This window comes from Triturus cristatus, chromosome 1_2 (assembly GCF_964204655.1).
Source record: "Triturus cristatus chromosome 1_2, aTriCri1.1, whole genome shotgun sequence".
Classification (NCBI taxonomy): Eukaryota; Metazoa; Chordata; class Amphibia; order Caudata; family Salamandridae; genus Triturus; species Triturus cristatus.
In genome coordinates this window covers 860,786,682-860,810,070 of record NC_140580.1, presented here as the reverse complement: position 1 = coordinate 860,810,070, position 23,389 = coordinate 860,786,682, and the positions used below count along the sequence as shown (strand labels likewise).

Here is a 23,389-nt window from a genome sequence, read left to right as displayed (position 1 = left end):
CCATCTGGAGTTACTGGCCATATTTCTAGCCCTGAAAGCCTTTCAAACACACGTCTCAGGCAAGGCTGTCTTAGTCCATACAGACAACATGAAAGCAATGTACTACATCCAAAAACAGGGCGGCACACACTCTCTGCAGCTCTCTCAGCTAGCACAGACCATATGGAGGTGGGTCATACCTCAAAGCATTTTTATCCTAGCACAACATGTCCCAGGAGTCCAAAACACCATTACAGATCTGTTGAGCCGTCAAACTCAACAAATCCACGAGTGGGAACTTCATCCACAAGTTCTTAAACCATTCTTTCAAACGTGGGGGCAACTACAAATAGACCTCTTCGCCACCCACGAAAACGCCAAATGCCCAAGCTTCGCCGCCAGATATCCACACCCATTGTCCAAAGGCAATGCGATCTGGATGAACTGGTCAGGCAAATTTGCGTACGCTTTTCCGCCTCGCCCACTCATTCCATAAGTGGTGCGCAAACTACAGCAACACTCCCTAACTCTCATCCTAGTTGCTCCAACTTGGGCCAGACAACCGTGGTACACCACATTGCCGGAACTCTCCTTAGTTCCGCACCAAAAATGACACCTCTCTCCACGCCTCTTAACCCAGAACCATGGGGAGATCAGACACCCGGACCCAACTCAGCTCAACCTTGCGATCTGGCTCCTGAAATCCTAGAATTTGGCTACCTTAATCTTCCCCCTGACTGTATGAACGTTATTAAGGAAGCTAGACGTCCTACCACTAGAGCTTGCTACGCAGCCAAGTGGAAACGATTCGTGATTTATTGTCACAACAATAATATCAATCCCTTGGATGTGTCTATCCAACACATCATAGGCTACTTACTACACCTACAAAGATGCAACCTAGCCTACACGTCTATTAGACTACACCTTGCTGCCATAGCAGCGTATCTACAAAATAGACAGCATCTATCCCTCTTTAGAGTACCTGCCATAAAAGCCTTCATGGAAGGCCTCAAAAGAATAATTCCCCCTAGAGTGCCACCCTCACCGGTGTGGAACCTAAACATCGTTCTCACAAGACTAATGAGGCCTCCATTTGAACCTCTACATAAATGCGAGCTTCAATTTTTAACATGGTAAACAGCTTTCTTTGTAGCCATTACTTCCCTCAGAAGGGTCAGTGAAATACAAGCACTCACCATTCAAGAACCTTTTCTGCAAATGCATCATAATAAGGTTGTTCTCCGCACTAATCCAAAATTCCTTCCTAAAGTCATTTCTCCCTTTCACCTCAATCAATCTGTGGAACTGCCCGTATTCTTCTCGCAGCCACAAACCATTGCAGAAAGAGCTCTACACACCCTAGACGTCAAAAGAGCTTTACTCTACTACATCGAGAGAACACAACCTTTTCGCAAGACCAAACAATTATTCGTGTCTTTCTCACCACCACACAAAGGCAACCCCATCTCCAAATCTGGGATAGCTAGGTGGATTGTTAAATGCATACAGATTTGCTACCACAAAGCAAAACAAATGCTATCTGTTCCCCCTAAAACCCACTCTACACGTAAGATAGGGGCTTCCATGGCATTTTTAGGGAACATCCCCTTAGATGATATCAGCAAAGCAGCTACATGGTCTACATCACACACTTTCACTAAACACTATTGTGTAGATGTGCAAACTAAGCAACAAGCTAGTGTGGGCCAGGCTGTCCTCAAAACACTGTTTCAAACAACTGCAACAGATACTGGTGGTCGCCGCTAAGAGGGGGTACTGTTACACAATCTCTGCACAGTGTGTAATCTGCAGCTCATATGCCTCGAACGGAATATGCTACTTACCAGTATGCATCTGTTCTTGGCATGTAGAGCTGCAGATCTACACACGCCCACCCGCCTCCCCGGCTACCTTTATCTGTTCCAGTTTTATCTTATTTAGATACAGCACACATGGGCATCTTTCCTGTTTCTTACAAAGCTCCATCATTTCCCTGCTGGCGAAAAACAATCGGAGGATGGAGCCGAAGCCCATGCGCAATATGATCCAAAGGAGGAGTCACATACCTCGTGACTTCCAAAGACTTTCCAAGAGAAAAACAACTGCAACATCTGGGCCCAACACCAGATGGCGATCTATGCACAGTGTGTAGATCTGCAGCTCTACATGCCAAGAACAGATGCATACTGGTAAGTAGCATATTCCTTTCAGTACCAACAATCACACCGCATTTATATCTAAGTGATCCATATGGAAAATCCTCTTTTGCTTATGGATCATTTAAACCCAAAGACTGTGTGATTGTTGGTACTGAAAATTCAGTCAACTTGTCTTGATCAGTGCAGCAACATTTGGAGATGGGGCTACGGTTTCATTGATGTTCAGTAAATAATATATCACGCATTCCATGAGGATGTATGACGTTACAACGCACACTTTTACAACGCATGCACTTACAACGCATTTTTTACAACGCATAATCCATTACAACGCATGACATTACAACGCAGGACACTACAACGCATTTTTAAAAAATACCTTTACAACGCATTACCATTACAACGCATACTACCTTTACAACGCATACCATTACAACGCATAATATTAAATTACATTTAAGGTAAGTATTAGATAGTATAGGGGTAAAAATTACTATTCTAACTCCAGGGGGTGCAACAGTAGGGTAAGTGTTGGATAGTGTAGGGGTAAAAATTACTATTCTAACTCCAGGGGGTGCAACAGTAGGGTAAGTGTTGGATAGTGTAGGGGTAAAAATTACTATTCTAACTCCAGGGGGTGCAACAGTAGGGTAAGTGTTGGATAGTGTAGGGGTAAAAATTACTATTCTAACTCCAGGGGGTGCAACAGTAGGGTAAGTGTTGGATAGTGTAGGGGTAAAAATTACTATTCTAACTCCAGGGGGTGCATCAGTAGGGTAAGTGTTGGATAGTATAGGGGTAAAAATTACTATTCTAACTCCAGGGGGTGCATCAGTAGGGTAAGTGTTGGATAGTATAGGGGTAAAAATTACTATTCTAACTCCAGGGGGTGCATCAGTAGGGTAAGTGTTGGATAGTATAGGGGTAAAAATTACTATTCTAACTCCAGGGGGTGCATCAGTAGGGTAAGTGTTGGATAGTATAGGGGTAAAAATTACTATTCTAACTCCAGGGGGTGCATCAGTAGGGTAAGTGTTGGATAGTGTAGGGGTAAAAATTACTATTCTAACTCCAGGGGGTGCAACAGTAGGGTAAGTGTTGGATAGTGTAGGGGTAAAAATTACTATTCTAACTCCAGGGGGTGCAACAGTAGGGTAAGTGTTGGATAGTGTAGGGGTAAAAATTACTATTCTAACTCCAGGGGGTGCAACAGTAGGGTAAGTGTTGGATAGTGTAGGGGTAAAAATTACTATTCTAACTCCAGGGGGTGCAACAGTAGGGTAAGTGTTGGATAGTGTAGGGGTAAAAATTACTATTCTAACTCCAGGGGGTGCAACAGTAGGGTAAGTGTTGGATAGTTTAGGGGTAAAAATTACTATTCTAACTCCAGGGGGTGCATCAGTAGGGTAAGTGTTGGATAGTATAGTGTAATATTATGCGTTGTAATGATATGCGTTGTAATGGTAGTATGCGTTGTAATGGAATGCGTTGTAAAGGTAGTTTTTAAAAATGCGTTGTAGTGTCATGCGTTGTAATGTCATGCGTTGTAATGGATTATGCGTTGTAAAAAATGCGTTGTAATGGTAGTGCGTTGTAAAAGTTGCGTTGTAAAGGTTGTTCCCCATTCCATGACAATATGGAGAGTAGCATCTCTAGAGGCATTAGCTGTGAAATGCAGTCCCATCACTCACTAGATTCACACAAACTACTATTTACTTCCGGCAGATTCCATTTTAAGAATGGAGTATTTGTTCATATGGTTTGGCAGTGGCAGGAAACAAAATGGCAGATTGCATTGCAGAACACCAGCGTGCACTTCAATCAAGGCATACAGGGCCTACTTGTGGAAAAAACTGAAGCCCTGGGCTGGATTGTTGCACACAAAATTTCGACTTCTGTATGAAGGTTAGTTCACTAGCGTTGTTTGATCACGATGCAATTACGTTCACTACTGTTTTAATAAGGTCGTAATGCCGGGTAAGTGCAACTTTACAGCTGAAGCACTTGCACCTTTGCTACAGGTCTGCCTTTTACCTTGCTCTGATACGGGGTGCCCAACGCTGTTCAAGGAGAGCTGTGTCCATTCCCGATTATTAGGATATCCACATAAGATACATTTAGTACGATCAGGGCAGGATTGACCATTTGTACGGTCGGGCATTTCCCGAGGAGAGGCAGGCTGGAGACATTGGAGACCGGCTTTTGAAGGTCATGACCGCTGCCTCTGTCTTCAGATTCCCAGGGGTTATAATAGCAGGCAGAGCTAAAGAAAGAGATCACATGAGAAAAGAGAGAGGGCGCAGGGGCTGGATTCAACATTTGGGCAGGATTGATCATTTGTACGGTCGGGCATTTCCCGAGGAGAGGCAGGCTGGAGACATTGGAGACCAGCTTTTGAAGGTCATGACCGCTGCCTCTGTCTTCAGATTCCCAGGGGTTATAATAGCAGGCAGAGCTAAAGAAAGAGATCACATGAGAAAAGAGAGAGGGCACAGGGGCTGGATTCAACATTTGGGCAGGTCTGCTTCTGCTTACCAGTACTACTCTATGTACAATTATTCACATGTAAATGTATTTATATACATACTAGTTGTCATCAAAATCTGGCAGGGCTTAGTGCCTCCTAGGCCAGTGTTGGGCACCCCCTGTTCTGATGCACAAGTGCACAAGATGTTTATCATTATGATGTGAACGTAACACAAGCTGCAGGTCACCCGGCCCTTCTTAAACAGCAATTCGTCACAGCCCAAACAGAAACAGGAAGAGCTGCTTGAGTGTTTCTTTTGTAAGCATATGCCAGAACAATAAAAAAGACAAGCATTGGCATAGCCAATAGGTCTCCCCTTTGGGATCGTATAAGTGTTTAGCCATGCAGCACATTATCCTGGGTGCTGTGCCTCCAGGGATTGAACAGCTATGCAATTACTAAACACTGGGTCAAGCAGTCTGATTCAGGAATACATGCTTGCTGGACACACGGAATGGAAAGTATATGCATCAAAGTGCACAGTTTAAAACGTTGTGCATAGAAAGATCTACTGCCCCATAGCCTTGTCCCGGTAGGTGCAGTTGTCCTTGGGGATGAGTGCCACCCAGCTCCGGGCATGAGCAGGCATGGGAAAACATGTATGTGTTGTACGGGTCTCAAACCAGCTGGCCCTGGGCCGCGAGCATGACTGCAACCCCTCGGGCATCCTGCTTGTGCAAGTGTACCCTGTAGCAGCTGCACTCGCTCTTCTCGGAGTACAACTCTTCTAAAACAGGGCCTTCCTTCCAAGCCAGGCTGAGAGCGCTAGGCTGTGGCACATCTGCACCAGAGACACCAGGGCCATGGAGGGGTGTCGATATCTTCCGGCAGGATTAGCTACACATCTTCGAAATGTACAATGAGATAAACGAAAGTACTTCTTTGCCAAAAGAATCCTTCCCCGCCCCGATGTTGAACAAGGAAAACATGGCGGTGACATTTCTGCATCCTGTTGTACTTGTTTACGCTGTGTTTTCAAAAAGGTTAACTCTTTCAGAAAGTCAATATAAGTCTTAAGAATCTGAGACAGCGGTGGAAGTGCATTAAAAGAAGTTGCAACGGGGGTATTTGGGACAGGCAAGCAGGGACATCAGAGGGGTGGTGGGGCGGGCAAGAAGTGTTGTGGGAGGGGTTTGGAAATAGCTTATTATTTGTTTCTTTCTGTTCACTGCAGACAGACATGGTTTATACTGTGCTGTTCTTTCACGTATAGAGGTGATATCCTATGTATCTACAATCTGAGCATGAAAGGTTAAATCGATGCAGTTAAATAAATATTCATTAAACAGACCATGATAGTATGGGTACCGTGGCATTCCCCTGTAAAGTTATTCTAATAAGGAATGCAGAAGTAATGTGTCACGCTATTGTGTGATATGGTAAGAAACATGAGATTTGACCTTTGAGTTGCAGTCATAAAGCGAAAGTCGTTATATATAAACACTTGTTCCAAACAGCATATAATTGGATCATATCTATTTTTTTACTGACTCGCATTTCTTTTTATTCCCATGTCCCAACCCCTTCCTCCACCTCATTTGTAGGAAAGCCATGATTTGCCTGATATATGCATAATTAAAGCAGACTGCTTTAGGTGCCCAGACATAACATTTGATAACAGACCACAGTATCAGAAGCAGCCAGCTGTGCTCTACATTTCTCCCCGCAGGTTTTGAAAGGACCTTGAGAAGCTGGTACCTATTTTAAACTCTATTCCAGCTCGCCACATTTCTCACGTCACCACGAGCGGCGTTCGGCTCGGCTGCTAAAAGAACTGCGGGCTGTTACCATAGAGCGCAGATTACACTCGTTATTAGGAGATTGTTCTCTTAACGCAAGCCTTGCCTTACTATTAACACTCAAAGCCCTCTGGGAATTCAGACTTTAAACTCTGGATGGCTGCAAGCTGGTAATCAGTATGCGCAGCAAGCATCCACTTAAGGGTTCACGGTGCTTCGATAGCTGCCAGAGCTGACGCGGGCTTAGGTCCCTGCAACATATGGCGAACATGCTCGAGGGACCGAGCTGCTGCCAGTCTGGTACTGAGTGAGTGCGTCATGCCAACGCTTCTTGAGGGGCATTTCAATGAAACGTGCCAGTCTGTCTGCGCGAGGGCTCATTTAGGTTTGCAATGGGCGAACAGTAAACACACAGCATGCTTGCTTCTAGCCGAGGCAGCGTTACACAAAACAAGCACGGCCGGGTGCCAGGTGCATTCCTGACATTCCGTCACGGCTGCTGCTCGCTCCATACTCCCTGGGCCAGGGGAGTTAACGTTTTTCGAGAGAAGGCCGGACATGCACCCACCTTTAGCCAATTGCAGACTTTCCATTTTTGAAAGCCACACACAATGGCTAATCTCTTCAGCTTTTCAGCAAATTCGGTGTGTGACTTTTTTTAGCCACACGCACGAGTTTGATAAAAAGCTGAAGTGATTCCAGGAGGTAATTTTCTAGAGCAGCGCATGCGCACTGCGCTAGGCTCGACCTAAAAATGAAGAAACTATTCAGCCACCTAAACATGGCAGCCCTGTTCTTGCAATAAAAATAACAAAAATAAAATAAAAAACATTCACTGATGTGGCCGTTTTACTGGTAAATTTTTTAACTAACAAGCCTCTCGTTTGGCATGAATTTTATGAATATTATCTGTGAAGGAGAAAATAATAAAATATTCCCTAACCAAGCAATCAGATTGCAGGCAGCTACAGTGTTATAATATCACTTAAAACGTTATAACAGCAGCATTAAAAGGGTATGGAAAATAAATCACCATCAAACCCGGCATCCAAAGTGCAGGAAAAACAAATGCATTTAAAGTCAATATAAAAAGTAAATTAAATAAAACTGAACAAGATTTGTCACTGAGTGAAAACAACGAATTTTAGATAAGTGTGAGCAACCCGCACAGGCTTTGTGCAGTCAGTTAAAGAGATTAAGTGGGTGAAGTCAGCTGACGCTTTGCCGGTAGGGTTGCCACCTTTCTTGAAAACAAATAACGGCGATATGTTTATGTTTGGGTATTCTGGAACAGACAAGAGCAGGTAGGTAAAAAGAATTTGTGTAAAATAAAATTGTCAGGATTCTTTTGTAACATGCAATAATCCCTCTGTTTGCCCTAATAATCATTCTGAAATAATTTCGACAGCTCTTAAATAATTTTAAGAATTTTATCTCACATCCAGTTGTGTAGACCGAGTGCTGCTCAAAGGTTACAGCTGCTTGTACTGGGATGCCAATCTGGTTACAAATTCCATGTCATCAGTTTTTATTTTAAAAAATTACAATAAAAAGGAGAGGGAGGGAGGTGCATGAGTCTGCCCTCTTCAGCCACTGCACTTAATGTGTACTTCATGGATTACCATTGCTTGGATGAGCTGCCCATCAAGGCCATAGCATCTCTTGACTAGTTACATTGTCCCATTTGTCTTTACAACGGGCTTCGGCGATAGGGCTTCAAGTAGTCTTTTTGTGAGACTACACATGTGACATGGCAGTTGATAGCCAGAGTGTGTTCTTTTTCATTTGAGTGCCATATATATTGCCAGTATTACGCTTTTTAGTTTAGTAAGTGCTGGTAGTTGTATGCCGTAGCCTTTCATAATGGCACTGTGCTATTCACAAATAGGCCTTGAACTTCATTTTTTTTTCACATTCCTTTAATGCTAATAAGTTGCTGTAATTACAGCATTTTTGTTAGTAAAGACATGCATGCTCATTGGCTTTGCCAAAGTTGCAACAAAAATCCTACCCCTATGTCAAAAGTATCTGTTACGTAATATTTTGATTTGTATGCCTTTTAAGTTCACCACTTACAACACTTTTTCATTACACTTTTCTTTAAGAGTACAGCTTACCTTTACCAATCATTCTTTTTAAAAAATGGGCTCTTTGCTCCCAGGTTCCATATCTTATAATCCATAATGATGCAAGGTGTTGCTTCATTATGGGATTTTCTTTCTAGGACAGCTGAGCGCAACACACACAAAATCTCTTAACTTTTATCAAACACTTTTCCTAACAAACGACAAGATATATTCGCCTTGCCAGGGTATATTTAAACTATTATGTCTCTTTTTTGCCATTCCATCCTTTTTAAAAATGCTTTTGGCATGTCATAATTTACTAAAGGCTAAACAGCTTGTGCATTGTTACCAGACACCCCCAGGCCCAGCTTCATTGACTTTAGGCCTAATGTCCATAGAGCCAGATACTATGGATTTTACAAAAAACTGATTAGGCGCACTAAGAGCTGCCATGTGTATCAATGAGAGCGTGGTCTTTGGGGATGTATAAACATATGTGCGTGTGAATGGGATATATTTGTATGTGTGACTGAAAAGCTTGTGTCGTATGTACTTGCAGCACAGGACATACCTTTCACCATATGTGGCACCGTTTCTTCTATAACACAAATATACCATCATTGTTTGGAAAAGGGAGAAATTAGAAGTGCAGAAAAATGTTCTGCAAAAATGTCCATAATATGGAACATTTTTCAGCACTTTAAATTTCTCTAATTTTTAAAAATGACTGTATTTTTCAGTTATATTTGGCACTGTGTCTACTGGCCACAGTAAGGGGCATGCTGTTTGTAAATGTGACACTATGAAATGGGAAAAATGTCAATGAAGAGTTAACTTAATCATTAATGTAACCTTTCATTTCAATTTTCTCCCATTTACATTCACAAACATTATTTTTTTCAAAGCTGCAATATTGAGTTGACAATGACTTTTATTTAAGAGTTAAATACCCCAGTGTTCAGTGGTTCACCTATATGCCCCAGCCCCAGCCTGGGTCACAAATTTGACTGCTAATTATCAGGCCCTGCTATCTGCAGCCTGATGATAATAATGTAAAATAAACACATCCTTCTCTTAATATTAAAAGGAAAATGTGACCTTGATCTTATGTAAAAATGAACCGAAGCCTTTGAGCTACTTTGAAGTTGTCCGGGAGCTACTGGTAGCTTTGATCGACTGGTTGGAGGCACCTGGCATAGCCTATTCAAGTGTAAGTGGGTCTGGGCCCAGCTCCTCCCACCCGTCCTGCCAGTGATGGCCCATCCAGTCCCACATAATCTCTCCATTGTATGTGGCTGTCTAGGAGGAATACACTAAGCCCAACTGTCATCTACACCCAGTCATGTGACCAAGAGACAGGCTGCAGGCACCAAATGGCTTGGGCAAGAATATGGTAACTTTCTAAAAGTAGAGGCAAGAAACGAGCTTCAGTTGCACTCAAATTTTTAACAATCAACAAGTAAACCACAGAAACAAATAATGTAAGATTTCAGTGTGCACCCTCTGAGGCGGTACTACCCCCCCCCCCCAATTCAAAATCAATGGAACTACTAGGACTAAAAGTATTAGACAGAGTGTGCACTACTCTTGCGCTTGATCAAGTGTCACACCAAAGTTAACCTATGTTTTTGTAGTGAATAATACTGTTACACATTAGCTGACATCATTTACATAACACATGTGAAAAAACGATCCAACAATTGTTCAAGGTTTCATCAATTCATTGCTTCATGAATCTTGATTTATTCGCTTGAATTTTCTTTCTCTTTAACGGAGTTCCTTACAAAAGATAATCATGAGTAATGGGCGTAAGTCACTCAATCCGAATGCATTTCGGGTGCTGAGTACACCCTTCCTCAGGGGAATCTATAAACAGACGATAACTCCAATCAATAAGTATCACACTACAGTCTCATGAAAACATATGAACTTACAACAGGCCTGCTTTCACATGAGGTATGTATTTTAAAAAAAACTAGAGAATGTGATGCGTGTCTATGGCACGCAAAGTGAAAGGAGAGGCAAGTCATTCAAAGAGACTGGTGAATCACAAATAGATACTGGGTGTGCTCAATGGAAAATACTCCACAGGCACATGACCACTTGCCCCTCAACATGCCATCCCCGGCGCAAAAACGCAGTTCACCCTACCTGCATATCTGAACGGAAAACGGAGTGAACTGGTGTGAGAAAAGTGCTCATAACTAAAAATAGCGCGATGCACATGCAAATTAGTAGTGACACATGCTGGGAAAGTGTGGACAAACTTTTCGTACCTCCATGCCCACTTTTCTGTATGTCAACTGACTATGGAAGAAACTATGTTGGCGCGTTTTAAATTAGAATCATTAGACGTTGTACCCATAGTCTATAAGAGTATAGACAGGCTGGTATAAGCACTGACTCAAATTCCCAACTACTGTTGCCTGAATAGTGCCACAAATTGAAAAGAAGAAACATAAGCAACTGTAATGACATACTCAATGTGTCGACTGTTAACTACAAACAGCTAACTGCTTGCAGACTCACCGGTGTTTCCGAAATGATATCCGTGGCTGTTCTTAGGAGGCCAGTATGGGGAGCCCAAAAAGTCCTGTGTATATCGTGAGCTACGAAAAAAATAAATGAATAACGACCCAGCTTAAGCCATAATTCTGATGTTCCGATGTAAAGACCCACTTGCCAACCCACTTACACTGAGACGGCGCTTACTTTTAAAAAGAATCTGAAAGTTCTACTGTGCCGTATAACAGAACCGGTGCCAGTTCTTCATGCAAAGAGTGTCCCACAGTCAGCTGAGAAACAAGGGACGAATCACTGTTAACAAGTATTTATTTTATTTTGAAAGTTTTATACAGCTCTAGCTCCACCCGAGGGTATCGGAGCGCTTTATATTTGCATGGTAATAAACAGGAAAGAACAACAGTTGTTGTGAGAGAAACAATTATACAAGGTGGTCTAAAAGAGTATAATGAAAAATATAGAGCACGTAGTGAGAAAGGGGAGGATAGGAAAGTCAACCAATCAGTAGAACAAATATGTTGTTACAGAAAAAAAAAATTATACAGTATACCAAGGGAGGGCTCGGAGGTCATACTAGTGTGGTGGGATTGGGTAGGTGAGAGGGGTGGGACGGGAAAAGATGGGCTGGGAGGGGAGGGGAGAGGGATGTGGAGGGGTCAGGAAGGGGGTGTGTAGGTGCGAGAGGGAGGCGGTGGTGCATTAAAGAAGGAGTGGGAAAATAGCCAGTACGGAGAGCGAGGGATTAAGTCCCCCAGTCCCCCAGTATTTAGTGAGCAGGTGTATTTTAAGGACTCTTTTGAAACTGACATACGAAGGGTTACATCGAAGATTTTTAGGGAGGGCGTTCCAGATGTTGGGGGCCTTGCCAGAGAAAGAGCGGGATTGGGAGGCTTTTTTTTGAGTAGTGGCGGTATGAGGAGAAGAGAGTTGGTGCTTCTCAACTGTCGGGCGCAACCAGCTTTATTAAGTTTGGTTGAGAGGATCTGCCTTCGATGGGAAGCCATTTGAGGTCCTTGAGGGCAGGTGAGATATAGTCACAGCGTTTACAGTCAGTTGTTAGTCTGGCCGCAAGGTTGAGGACAGATTTGATGGTGGCAAGGTGGATTTTGGGAGTTCCGGAGAGTAGAGCATTTCCGTAGTCAATTTTTGATAGGACAAGAGATTGGATAACTAATTTGAAGTCTTCAGCTAGAATGAAAGGTTTGATTTCTTTGAGATGCCGGAGTGTGAAGAGTGCTCCTTTTGCCGAGTTCTTTATATGGGAATTCAGCGTAAGCTTACTGTTGATGGTGATGCCAAGAGATTTGACTGATTCGGAGTGGGGGAGCGAACAGTTTAGGGCATTAAGGTCAGCGATCCATGTTTGAATGTGGAGAGGGTTGCTTTTGGGAGAGAAGAGAATGATCTCAGTTTTGTTAGGGTTGAGTTTGAGATGGTTGGTGTGGAACCAGGTTTGGATCTTGGTTAGGGCAGTGTTGAGGTGTAAGATATCTGAATGGGAATTTATTTTATAGTACAGTTGGGTGTCATCAGCATACAGGTGATAGTTAATTCCGGCTTGTTTAAGTATGAGGGTAAGGGGTTTCATGAAGAGGTTAAAGAGAGCGGGAGAGAGGATAGATCCTTGGGGGACACCGAGGGAGACAGATGTGGGGCGAGAGAGGCAGTTTTGAATTTTGATTTGTTGGGTTCTATGTTGGAAGTAGGAGGTGAACCAGTTTAGGACAGTGCCATTAAGGCTGAAGCGTGCATTTAGTAAGGTTGAGTGGTTAACTGTGTCAAATGCAGCAGTGAGGTCGAGAAGGATGAGTAGGCAGGTCTCGCCCTTGTCCAGGGCAAGGTGGATGTTGTCGACTATGTTAAGCAGTGCAGTTTCAGTGCTGCAACCTTTGCGGATGCCGGATTATAGGGGGTCTAGCAGGTTGTACGTATCAATGTGTTTGTCTAATTGAAGTAGGGCGCATTTTTCAAGGGCTTTGGAGAGGAGGGGGAGGTTGGAGATAGGGCGGAGGTTGTTAGGGTCATTAGGGTCAGCCCTGGGGTTTTTCGGGATGGGAGTGATTTGTCCGAGTTGGTGGGAGATAGGAACACTCCCTGTCGAGAGGGAGGCGTTAATGATATTGGTCCAATAAGGGACAATGACGTGCTTTAGATCTTGGACAAGGGCAGATGCGAGAGCGTCTTTTGTGTGAGAGGATGGTTTAAGTTTGGATAGGATGTTGAAGACTTCCAGTTAAGAAACGGAGTGGAAATTCTGCCATGAGGCATTGTTTTTAAGCGGTGGGTTAATGAGGTAGGGTTCAGGAGGGGTAGATGATAGAAGGAGAGGTGAGGGGGTCAGGGTTTGATTCAGGGGGAGGGGTGGTAATAGTGTAGTATCCAGGAGATATTGAGGGGTGAGCGGGAGTTGAGTTCCAAGGAAGGCACAATCAATTTTGGCAATTGTTTGGGTGAAAAGTTAGCAATTTATTCACATGTGTTTGTGGAGGCCAACAGCTTGGGGGATGCAGAGAAGGTTTGATTTCTAATAATGTTGAACAGTTCTCTGGGTCTGTTCTTGGCACGGGAGAGTTGCAGACGAAAGAAAGATACTTTTTCAGAAAAGATATATTTTTTTGTAGGAAGATCTTGCGGTTCTAAGGAGAGTGAGATGGGAGGGGGAAGGGTGTTGTCTCCATGTTGTTTCAGCAAGTGAGCGTCTTTCTTTGTTTAGGTCTAAGGTAAACCATGATTTTGAGGGGACATTTTTTAGCGTTTTAAGTTTCGGAGGGGCAAGTTGATCTAAAACCTCTGAGACAGTTTTGTTAAAGTGCTCAATGAGTTCATTTGCATTTGAAGAGGGAGGAGTGAGACGAAGTTGGGTTTGGAGTTTGTGTTCCAGTGCGCCAGGAGGGATTTGCTTAAGATTTCTGGTCATAATCGTGGTTTTATTGTTTTTCACTGGGGCTGGTGATGAGATTGTGAACAGTATGAGATGGTGGTCAGACCAGTCGATAGGGATGATGTTGGATAGGGATGCCAAATCCGAGTTAGAGATGATGGCGTCAAGAATAGCTCCTTTGGAGTGAGTAGGGGAGTGGCAAAGTTGTTTGAGGTCACTAATCTCAAGAAGATTATTGAGAAGGTTGATTGTGGAGTCATCAGGTTCATTCCAGTGAAGGTTAAGATCTCCTAAGAAGAGATTTTTGGAGTTAGAAAGTACTGATTTTGTTAGAAGGTCAGATAGTTCTTCGGGGAAGTTAAGGGGCTCACCGGGTGGGTGGTAGATGTTATGTAGTCGTATTGGGGGAGAGCTTTTCATTTTGAGTTCGGCTCCTAGATATTCGAAGGTTGTGTAGTCTGTGTTCTTGATTAGGGAGATTTGTAGTTCTTTTTTAAAAATAATTGCTAGTCCACCCCCTATTTTTTCAAGTCTGTCTTTTCTGAGAATAGAATAACCAGGGGGGGGGAGTAGGTCAATGATGGGTGTTGAGTGATCTTTGAGCCAGGTTTCCGTGAGGAAGGTGATGTCAATATCTTCGTTGAGGATGGTTTCTGATATTTCGGTCACATGCCGGACAGCCGAGCAGCAGTTCACGAGCATACAGGTAAGGGGTTTAGGATTGGTGTTGGGGGCAGGGCATAGGTGAATGGTGGTGAGTTGGGGGGGGGGTCTGGGGGAGCTAGGAGAACAGTGGATTCTGCCAGTCCCCGTGATAACAGGAATGTTGGAGTGAGGGGAGGAACGATCTTTAAGTGGGGGTTTGTTAAGGTAGAAGTTGCAGATGTCAGAGGGGTCGAGTGCGGAGTAGACACTCGAGGTGCGAAGGGGTCTGTGTGAACGGGCGTGTAGAGGCGTTATGAACCAAAGCTCCAAAGTGTCCAATCCGGAATGTGTACCAACCTGAACTTTAACACTATACTTAAAAATGACTACTTACTTGACGAGAGTCCTGTGAATGCTCTACCACAATTGTCCTGATAACGCGAGCTTTAACCCAGAAAAAAGCAAACCGCCCCATTTAAATCAATCACCTCATTCCCAAGCTTTCTAAATGTGGCATTTTTTGAATTGCAAGTTAAAATCTGACTTAGGATTTTAAATTGTGATTCCAGAGGAACCAAACCTGAACTGGTTATTTAGTCCCAATTGAAAATTATACTTATAAAATATGATAAGGCATCGCCAATGTTATCCTTTCGGAGCGATTGGCCTTGCAATAGTGAAAAAGGAATGTAAGAGTTTTTCACTACCAGGACATGTAAAACTTAAAAGTGCATGTCCTGATTTTTAAATACATGGGCTGTCTAGGGCGTTCCCCAGGGATGTATTTAAAAGGAAAGTCTAGTCCTAGCAAAAGTTTTATTTTGGCAAGTCAAGATGGCAGTTTAAATTGCACACGCAGGCTCTGCAATATCAGGCCTGAGACATGTTTAGAGTGTTACTTAAGTGGGTGTCGCAACCCGTGTTGCATGCCCACTAGCAGCATTTAATTTGCAGACCCTGGACACATGTAGTGCTACTTTACTAGGGACTTATCAGTAAATTAAATATGCCAATTGGGTAAAAGCCAATGTTACCATGTTTTAAGGAGAGAACATAGGCACTATAGCAGAGGTAAGCAGTGGTAAAGTACACATAGTCTTAAGCCCAGCAAAAACAGGAGGTCTGAAGGCAAAAAGTTAAGGGGAAACCACGTCAAGGTTGACAGGTCTTAACAAGGAGCAATATCAGCCTGACAGTGATGGAGCGGGGGTTAAATACACCATAGTTCATAGTTTTACCTTGGTACTTAATCTACTTTCTAGATGCCAAAATCTTCCACTGGAAGGGTAACGTCCAAGACTGAAGCCGGCAAGAGTCACTCAGAATCAGATGTTTCATCATCAAGCTCTTGCTGAAAAAGCTGGTTTTGGCACCAAAGTTCTAAGTGGGACAATGCTTAAGTTTGAAGCCTCCAAGGTTAGTTAGATGCTGGGATAGATTTGCCATCTCCCACCAGTCCATGGTTTTACTTTTCACACTTGATAATTTTTTGGGTTCCCGGAATCCACCAGCAGGGCAAATTTGTAAGCTCTAGTTACCTGTAATGAGGGCGACAGAATATCCGTCACGTTTGTTATGGTGTAACCTGTCTACCAAACTCTAAATCAGCTCTAAACCCTACTTTTCTCAACCTTCTGGGAAAGATCTTTCTGTCACTAATGCTTCACCCAGATCCTCCATGCAGGCTCTTAAGAACTCTCCAAGCCAGAGCTCATGTAGGTGCTGGGTCCTCTTAGAACCCTCTGCTTTATGTGTCCCTGAAACCAGCAAACAGGAGGTCAACCTCTAGATCCTTGGAGAGCCGTTCCAGTCCCTGGGTGACAGGAGTCAGATGTTGTTTAGTCTTTTTCTTCCAGCCGAATCCTCTTTCAACAGATAATGTCTTCACAGCCCAGGAGTGAGCTGAAGAAGTTGCATTGAGGTGCCAGTCTTATCTTGTACACTAGCCAGTGGTTGGAGAATTTCCTACACGCATTCAAGTTGCTCCCTCACCATACCTCCACCAATTTTTTCAGCACTACTCTTTGGTTTACTTCAGAAATTCCCCAAAATCCCTAATTCCAAGGTGGCTAATCCCTTCTTCCATATATCAGGGCTCTGGCTCTCCTATAGCCACTTTCTCATTCAGGTGAGGTGCCCTGCCCTCTGTCTGAATCAAAAACACGTTTTCCTCCTGCTGGGATTGGAGACAGAATATTTAGAATGGCTCTGTGAACAAATGGGAGCAGTTTCTTCTAGCTCCATTTGGCATCATCAGGCCAGAAGAAGAAGAAGTGCTAAGCTTATCTTCTGTTCTGCCAGCTGTTCCAGTTCCCCTCCAGGATGACTAATTCTTGATTGGCCAGGTATTGACAAACAGCCCAGCATTCCTGGTGCAGAGGCCAAGCCGTTTTCATCTGGGAGCAGGGTCATTACCTATAAGGAATGTGTATTGAACTTTTAAAGTGGGGCTGAGAGGAAAATTAGTTCTAAAACAAATTTCTTTCAGGCAGCACAAAGTGCACTTTTTAAAAGGTACTTTTCCACTGTAGTCATCAAGAATCTATTTTAGCGTTAAATTAGATTTTTGAAACTAAATGGAAAAAAACATGTAATCATGTTTCTAGCATTTTCCCTGGTGATACATATACAATGTAGCCTTACCTACACAGTGAAGGTAACTTTTGGATAATTATTCACAGTGAGGGCATTCCCTTTCCAATATTTAGTTTGCCACATTTTACAGATTACACACCCACTCTGGACCAACAAAGCACACTTTAGGGGTCATTTATCTAATATATAAAATGTGTTTTTCTTACATGAAAAAGTTATTTTTCCATATCATGTGCCACTGCAGTGCGTTTAAACTTCCCAAGTCAAGTCACAGTCCTCAAGAGACATTTAACTTCCATGCCATTGGGGCTTTTCCTGTGAATTCTACCGTGGCCTTACAAGAAAACCAATTGGATGAAACTAATTTCAACAATAGCCTATTCGGGCCACAGCATATACACTGTTTCCTTGAATAGCAGTATGACAGTGCTCGTTGCAGAGTCCTAATACCAGCAAAAAAAGGGTCCCGAAACAGCAGAACAATCCGGGGTGATCATGCAGAAAAGGTGGATTTTCTAAAGTGATTGTATCCCGTTAGCTTTGCATGTTAGTGTCTGCGTCCTGAGCACTCATTTTGCACATTAATAGTTGTGTTCTGATCGTTAGCTTTGTACCATACTAGTTGTGTCCTGAAAGTCAGATTTCTGTATTAACAATTACTCTTAACTTTGCACGTTAAAGCTTTTGTCCAAAGTATTACTTTGCACATTAAAATCTTGCTTCTATGTGTTCACTGTGTATACCTCTTCTTGCACAGGTAAACGGCCACCTGGATTACATGAAGCAGATGGACGTTCTTCTGAAAGCCGTCGGCATCAAAACTAAAGAAGGTCACCTGGGGGATTTGAAAAGTGGCCTCCTTTCCCCAGAAGGATCCAGTACCAAAGGAGAACCTACCTGTGTTCTTGGGGCTGGTGCCAGAGAGAAGAGCATCCTCATCCTTGAATCAGAAGATGGCGAACCATCCATAGATTCTCACTGTGGTATAGATGCGGAAGAACAGAGCACTAACATGCATTTAGAAGATGCCCACAACATAAATGTAGGAGAACAGAACATTTCCTTCCTACAACCACCAGTTGGTACAAACAAAGAGCAGAGCATTAACCTCCCAAAGTCAACAGAGGGCAACCAAAATAAAGAATGTGCTCAGAGCGAATGTGAGGGAGAACAGAGCAGTGCCAAAGAGGTGTCAACTGAGGGAGATAAGAGCAATGATGCCCTAGTGTTACCAGAGGGGGGTGCAAGCGAGGGAGAGCAGTGCAATAAACACTTGTGTGTAGAAGATAGCTGCGATACAGGTGAGGGAGGGCCGATTGGAGGCGTGCTGCAGCCAGCCAAGGATGTTGTATGCATAGAATGTGCCGCTGATGCTGGCAAGCCAGAGCAGTGCAGTGCTGTTTGTCAGTCAACAGGGGGTTCCTGCAAAAGAGAGGCCTACAGTACCCTTCCACAGCCTGCAGAGAGTAACGTCTGCAAAGAAGGTGCCCATAACACTAGTGAGGGAGAACAGAGTAGTTTCACCTTGCAACCAAAAGAGGGAACATGTCTGCAAGAAAACAGCAGTGCCACCCAGCATCCAGAAGAGAATAAACTATGTATAGAAAAAACCCATGACTCAAATGACGTCGAACAAAGCACTTCCCTTTTGGAGTCATCAGAGGGCAAAGTGTGTACTAGGAATACTTCTAACATAGGTGAGAAAGATCAGAGCAGGTCCCACAGCGTGCCAGCAGCAGGCCTTACCTGGGGAGGTAGCTGGCACCAACCTGTGGAACAACAGGATGACAATGCGGACTCTTGCTGGACCTGGGATCCTGTGGATGGATCTGAAGATACAGAGAATTGTTTGGACACCTCCACGGACCACACTGAAGTATTGCAAACAAAGTATGTTAAAGCTGAGAGTACTGCAAATCAGCAGCATGTAGCCAAAGCAAGTAATACAGTCAACATTGGTGGCATCTGAAACTGGTGAAAAGACTGCAAAAGAACTTTGAGTAGTAAATGGAGGTGCTGAGTGTACAGCATTATTCCCAGTCTTACAGACTGAGGGGGCATCGTTGATGGATCTCACTTGAGGTTGGGAATCAGAATCACGTCTGATTAGGAGAAATGAGAAATCAAGCACCAGCCTTTCTGCTACAGAGGAAACTTGAATTAACATCTAAACCCACAGTAACGATCTGTGGATCTCAGGATCCTGATCAGTTACTAAGTGAGCTCGGACTGCCATATATAAAGACCAACGCCTGTCACTGAGCCCTGACTGACCTCTCCAGAAACCAAGGCCCCTTGATGAGCCCCGACGGCCCTTTCCAAAGACCAAATCCCATCACTGAGCCCTGATTGCCCTCTCCAAAGACCAAGACCCGTCGCTTAGCCATGTCAGATATCTCCTAGTATCTAAGTGTGCTCATTCTAATTGATGGCACAAAGTTTCTGCACTCACCAAGTAAGTGAGAGTACCAGGCAGCAGTAGATGGGTTGGTGATGTGAGTGTACTAGGCACCAGTTTAGTGTGATATACCAGAGGAGACTGGGTTAGAAAATAGATTTCTGAGGTGCTTTCAAAGGACGAGAGTACCAGGAAACATTATACGAACGCTACCTGGGGATTACTGGAAAAAAGTGGAGAGAGCCCAAATGCATGCCCTCTTGGAGGTCTGTAGAGGCCTGGCTGCACCAGTTATTGAAGCCTCTGGCCATTAAACCTGATTAAGCAAATATCCCAAAATTGACAAGTTTCTAAATCTAAAGTTTGCTTAAGGTCCAAGTCATATGGCCCTTCTGGTCGACCATCTGGGTCCTTCTGCTGGAGGGCATTTACCTAACAGCTGCCACAGGATGCTCTGAGGAAAATAAAAGTGCACTGATAGATACAGTGAAGGCACAGAAGAGAGTGGGCAGGAATGAGCAAGAGTATCAGGAGATATTGGGATGGAGGAGAGTAATGATAGAGCCTGTGGAGTGAGGAGAAAACAAAGAAGCACCGGAGGGCAATAGTTCCATGAATAACTGAGCTGATGGGAAAGTGCCCAGATGTATTATGGTAAAAAATCAGAGAGGGAAGTAAAAGGAAGCAGAGGAAAGAGAGTACTAAAATTAACTGGTAGAGATAAAAGACAAACAGGACAGAGTATGAGAGGGCGAGTATTTAGCATGGTTCTGAGATAAGAAGAGAGTAGTCTGAGGTGCAAAAGAGGGCGAAAGGTTTCTGGAGTCATAGTTTATGGTACAATTAGAAAGACACATCGATAATTAAGAGAAGCCCTCAACAGCCCAACAAGCACAGAGGGGTTTATGAGACAGACATTACAATCAATAATAACTGGGAGCATCCCACTGTAAACATACTGACATCTCAAGAGTTCTGGATGGGCAAATGGTCTGGTCTCCCTACAACCAAAGGATCGCCCAAAATTAAGGGATCCTACTGCACACCTGTTACTTTGAAGGCATGAGTTTCGAAAGAGCCCATCCATGGCTCAACCCGTACTGGAAACACATGTGCACTCCAAGGATCCATTCTGCAGCCCCCACTGTAAACACACTGCAACTCAGACGACAGCACACCCCTTACTGTAAACCGACGAATACTCCGAGAGTTCAGTGGATCTCATTGCACAGCTCTCAAAGTTAATGCCCTGAAACTTGAAAAACTTTATGAGAGACCACAGCTCATTGCTTAATGTAAATCTACAAGTACCTCAAGGATCCAGAGGATAAATCGCTCAGTCCACACTGAGAAATGGCACCTAGAAAGTTCAGTGGAGGGTACCGCCCCTCCCCTATTGTGAACACAGGTACAACCAAAGAACCCATGTCAAGAGCTTCTAGAGTGAATACATGGGTATCACAAAACCTTTTAAGAGCCCATGGCAGCTGACACATGGACATCTCAATAATTAATCCAAAACCACAGCTCAGCTGCTATTGTAAAATCACGAATTTCTGTCGAACACATAACACTGCCCCTACAGCAGACATATTGGATTCCGAATAATTCAAGGGATCCCATGCACGCTCCTCACTATAAACACCTGGAAACTCAAAGACTCCATGAGAGACCACAACACATTCCTTGCTGTAAACAGACAAACATCCAATAAACAGGAGATGCTACTGCAAGTCCTCACCGTAAACAAAATGAAACCGAATTCAGGAGAGAACACAACACGTTCCTTGCTGTAAACACCCAATAACCCAAGAGATGCTGCTGCTAGTCCATAAAGAAAGAGAGAATTCAGAAGAGACCACAGCACATTCCTTACTGAAAACACTGAAACATCCTATAATCCAAGGGGTTCCATTGCACAGTCCATTGCTGTAAACACACAAACGCCCATTAATGCAAAGGATGTTACTGCACAGTCTTCGCTGTAAACACACAAAACCAGACTTCAGAAGCAACCATGGCACATGGCTTCCTGTAAATGCAAATACCTCAAAATCCAAGTAAACCTATTGAAGAGTCCCCACAGTTAACACCCAGAAGCATAGAGAATTCAGGAGAGATCACAAACTGACGAACACCCCAGTAATCCAGGGGATTCCTCCGTACGGTCTCCACTTTAAATGAACGGAATCTCCAAGAATTAATTAGAGAGCAGGGCTCTTGCATTACTATAAAAACACACACTAACACCCAATAACCCTGGAGGTCAAACTGAGTGCTATCATTTGTAAATAAAAGAAAACAGAATTCAGACTTGTCCACCAGCTAGTCCATACTGTTAACCCACAGACACCCCAGGAATCCAAGGATTCTTTGTCCAACCCACACTGAGAGTACATAGAGAGCCAAAATATTCAGGAGAGAGTACAGGAGAGACATATCCTCTGTTTTAAACACGTTCACATCCAGTGCCGGATTACCAAATAGGCAAAGTATGCACCGGCCTTTGGGCCCAACTCGTTTTAGGGGCCCCAGCAACAACGGATCAAAATAATATAAATTTAATCTTGAAAGAAAATTACAGTCAAGCTTTCTTTAATTGTTTCCAATCAATTTTTGTTTAATAAAATTAATAATTGTTAATGTTTCGTTTTGTGTAATAACATTGGTTTATTAAAAATGTTGGTTGGTAAAAACATATCGGGAGATAATTTGCGAGGGGGGGCCTAACATTTCAACTGCCTAGGGGCCTCCACGGGGTTTAATCCAGCACTGGGACCTCCCAGAAATTAAGGAGTAGGCCAATGGCACAGCTTTTATTATGAATACATAGTCTTCACAAGAACCATGTGAAACCTCTGGCAAATCTGTCCTACCAAGACATTCCTACAATTTTGGGGAGCCATCGCTCAGCCACGTGAACTTTATTCACCAGAGCGCTAGAGTCCAGATCCAATAGGTCCTAACGCACAATCAGTTTCTAGAAGGTTCTCTCTTGCATTGCTCTGTGGTATGTAGAGGATACCATTTTATGCCCCAGCTGTAAATGCTTCGATACCCCCAAGAATTTAGGATAGATCGTAGCACTGCTCCATTCATAAATATTCATACACACGAAGAATCCCAGTGACTTCAATGTACAGACCATACAGTAAAGACAGAAACCCTGAGAAATCCAAGAAAGAACACGATCTAGACTGTGAAGGCACCCAAGGATGTGGCGCAACGGCTAGAGTTGGAAGCTGGGGATCCGGGTTCGAGTCTCGGTGTCGGGTCAACATCCTGGAAATCTGGGCAAATCACTTAAACTCCCCGTCCCCATTGCTAGCGCCGCGCTATGTAAATTTACAAATGTAATTTATTTATGACATCGGGGAACTAGTGTCCCAGCTCTTGTTGTGAATACATGATCACCACAAGAATTCAAGGGAGTCTATGCTACAGTCACTACTGTAAACATAATGACACCCAATTCAGGTAAACTCACTGCACAGTACCAACTGTAAACTCATTACCACCCCGAAATACAAAGGAACCATTACACACACAGCTATGCTATCAGGGACACTCTAAGAATTAAGAGCAGCATGACATTTGCTGGAAGCCTGATTTACAGAGAAGCTGTTGTCAGGATCTTCAGATAAGAGCTCGCTGCTAACGGACACTGCCGACATTGAGGGTTGCTTGTGTCATGCCCTGTTCTGCAAACATGTGCCACCACAAGATTCAGGAGAGCTCATTCGATACCAATTTCTGTGACTGTACTACTGAAAATGGGATCTGTCGGCAGTGGCTGTCTTCATATTGTCGATGCATACTGAGCGTGTGAATCTAAAAGCATGCCTATGGGACAACCACTCAAGGACACCGTATC

The 23,389-nt window shown here is 43.6% G+C and overlaps 1 protein-coding gene across 2 annotated transcripts in view; it reads left to right on the top strand.

The window, feature by feature from the left end:
• TMCO4 (transmembrane and coiled-coil domains 4) overlaps nt 1-22,158 on the top strand; it is a 481,254-nt gene extending 459,096 nt beyond the window's left edge. For both annotated transcript variants that reach the window (XM_085609111.1, XM_085609114.1), the window contains exon 14: nt 17,875-22,158. In XM_085609111.1, coding sequence (XP_085465237.1) covers nt 17,875-19,086 — 1,212 coding nt within the window. In that variant the 3' untranslated portion in view covers nt 19,087-22,158. The remainder of the gene's footprint in view (nt 1-17,874) is intronic.
• The last annotated feature ends 1,231 nt before the right edge of the window (nt 22,159-23,389 follow it).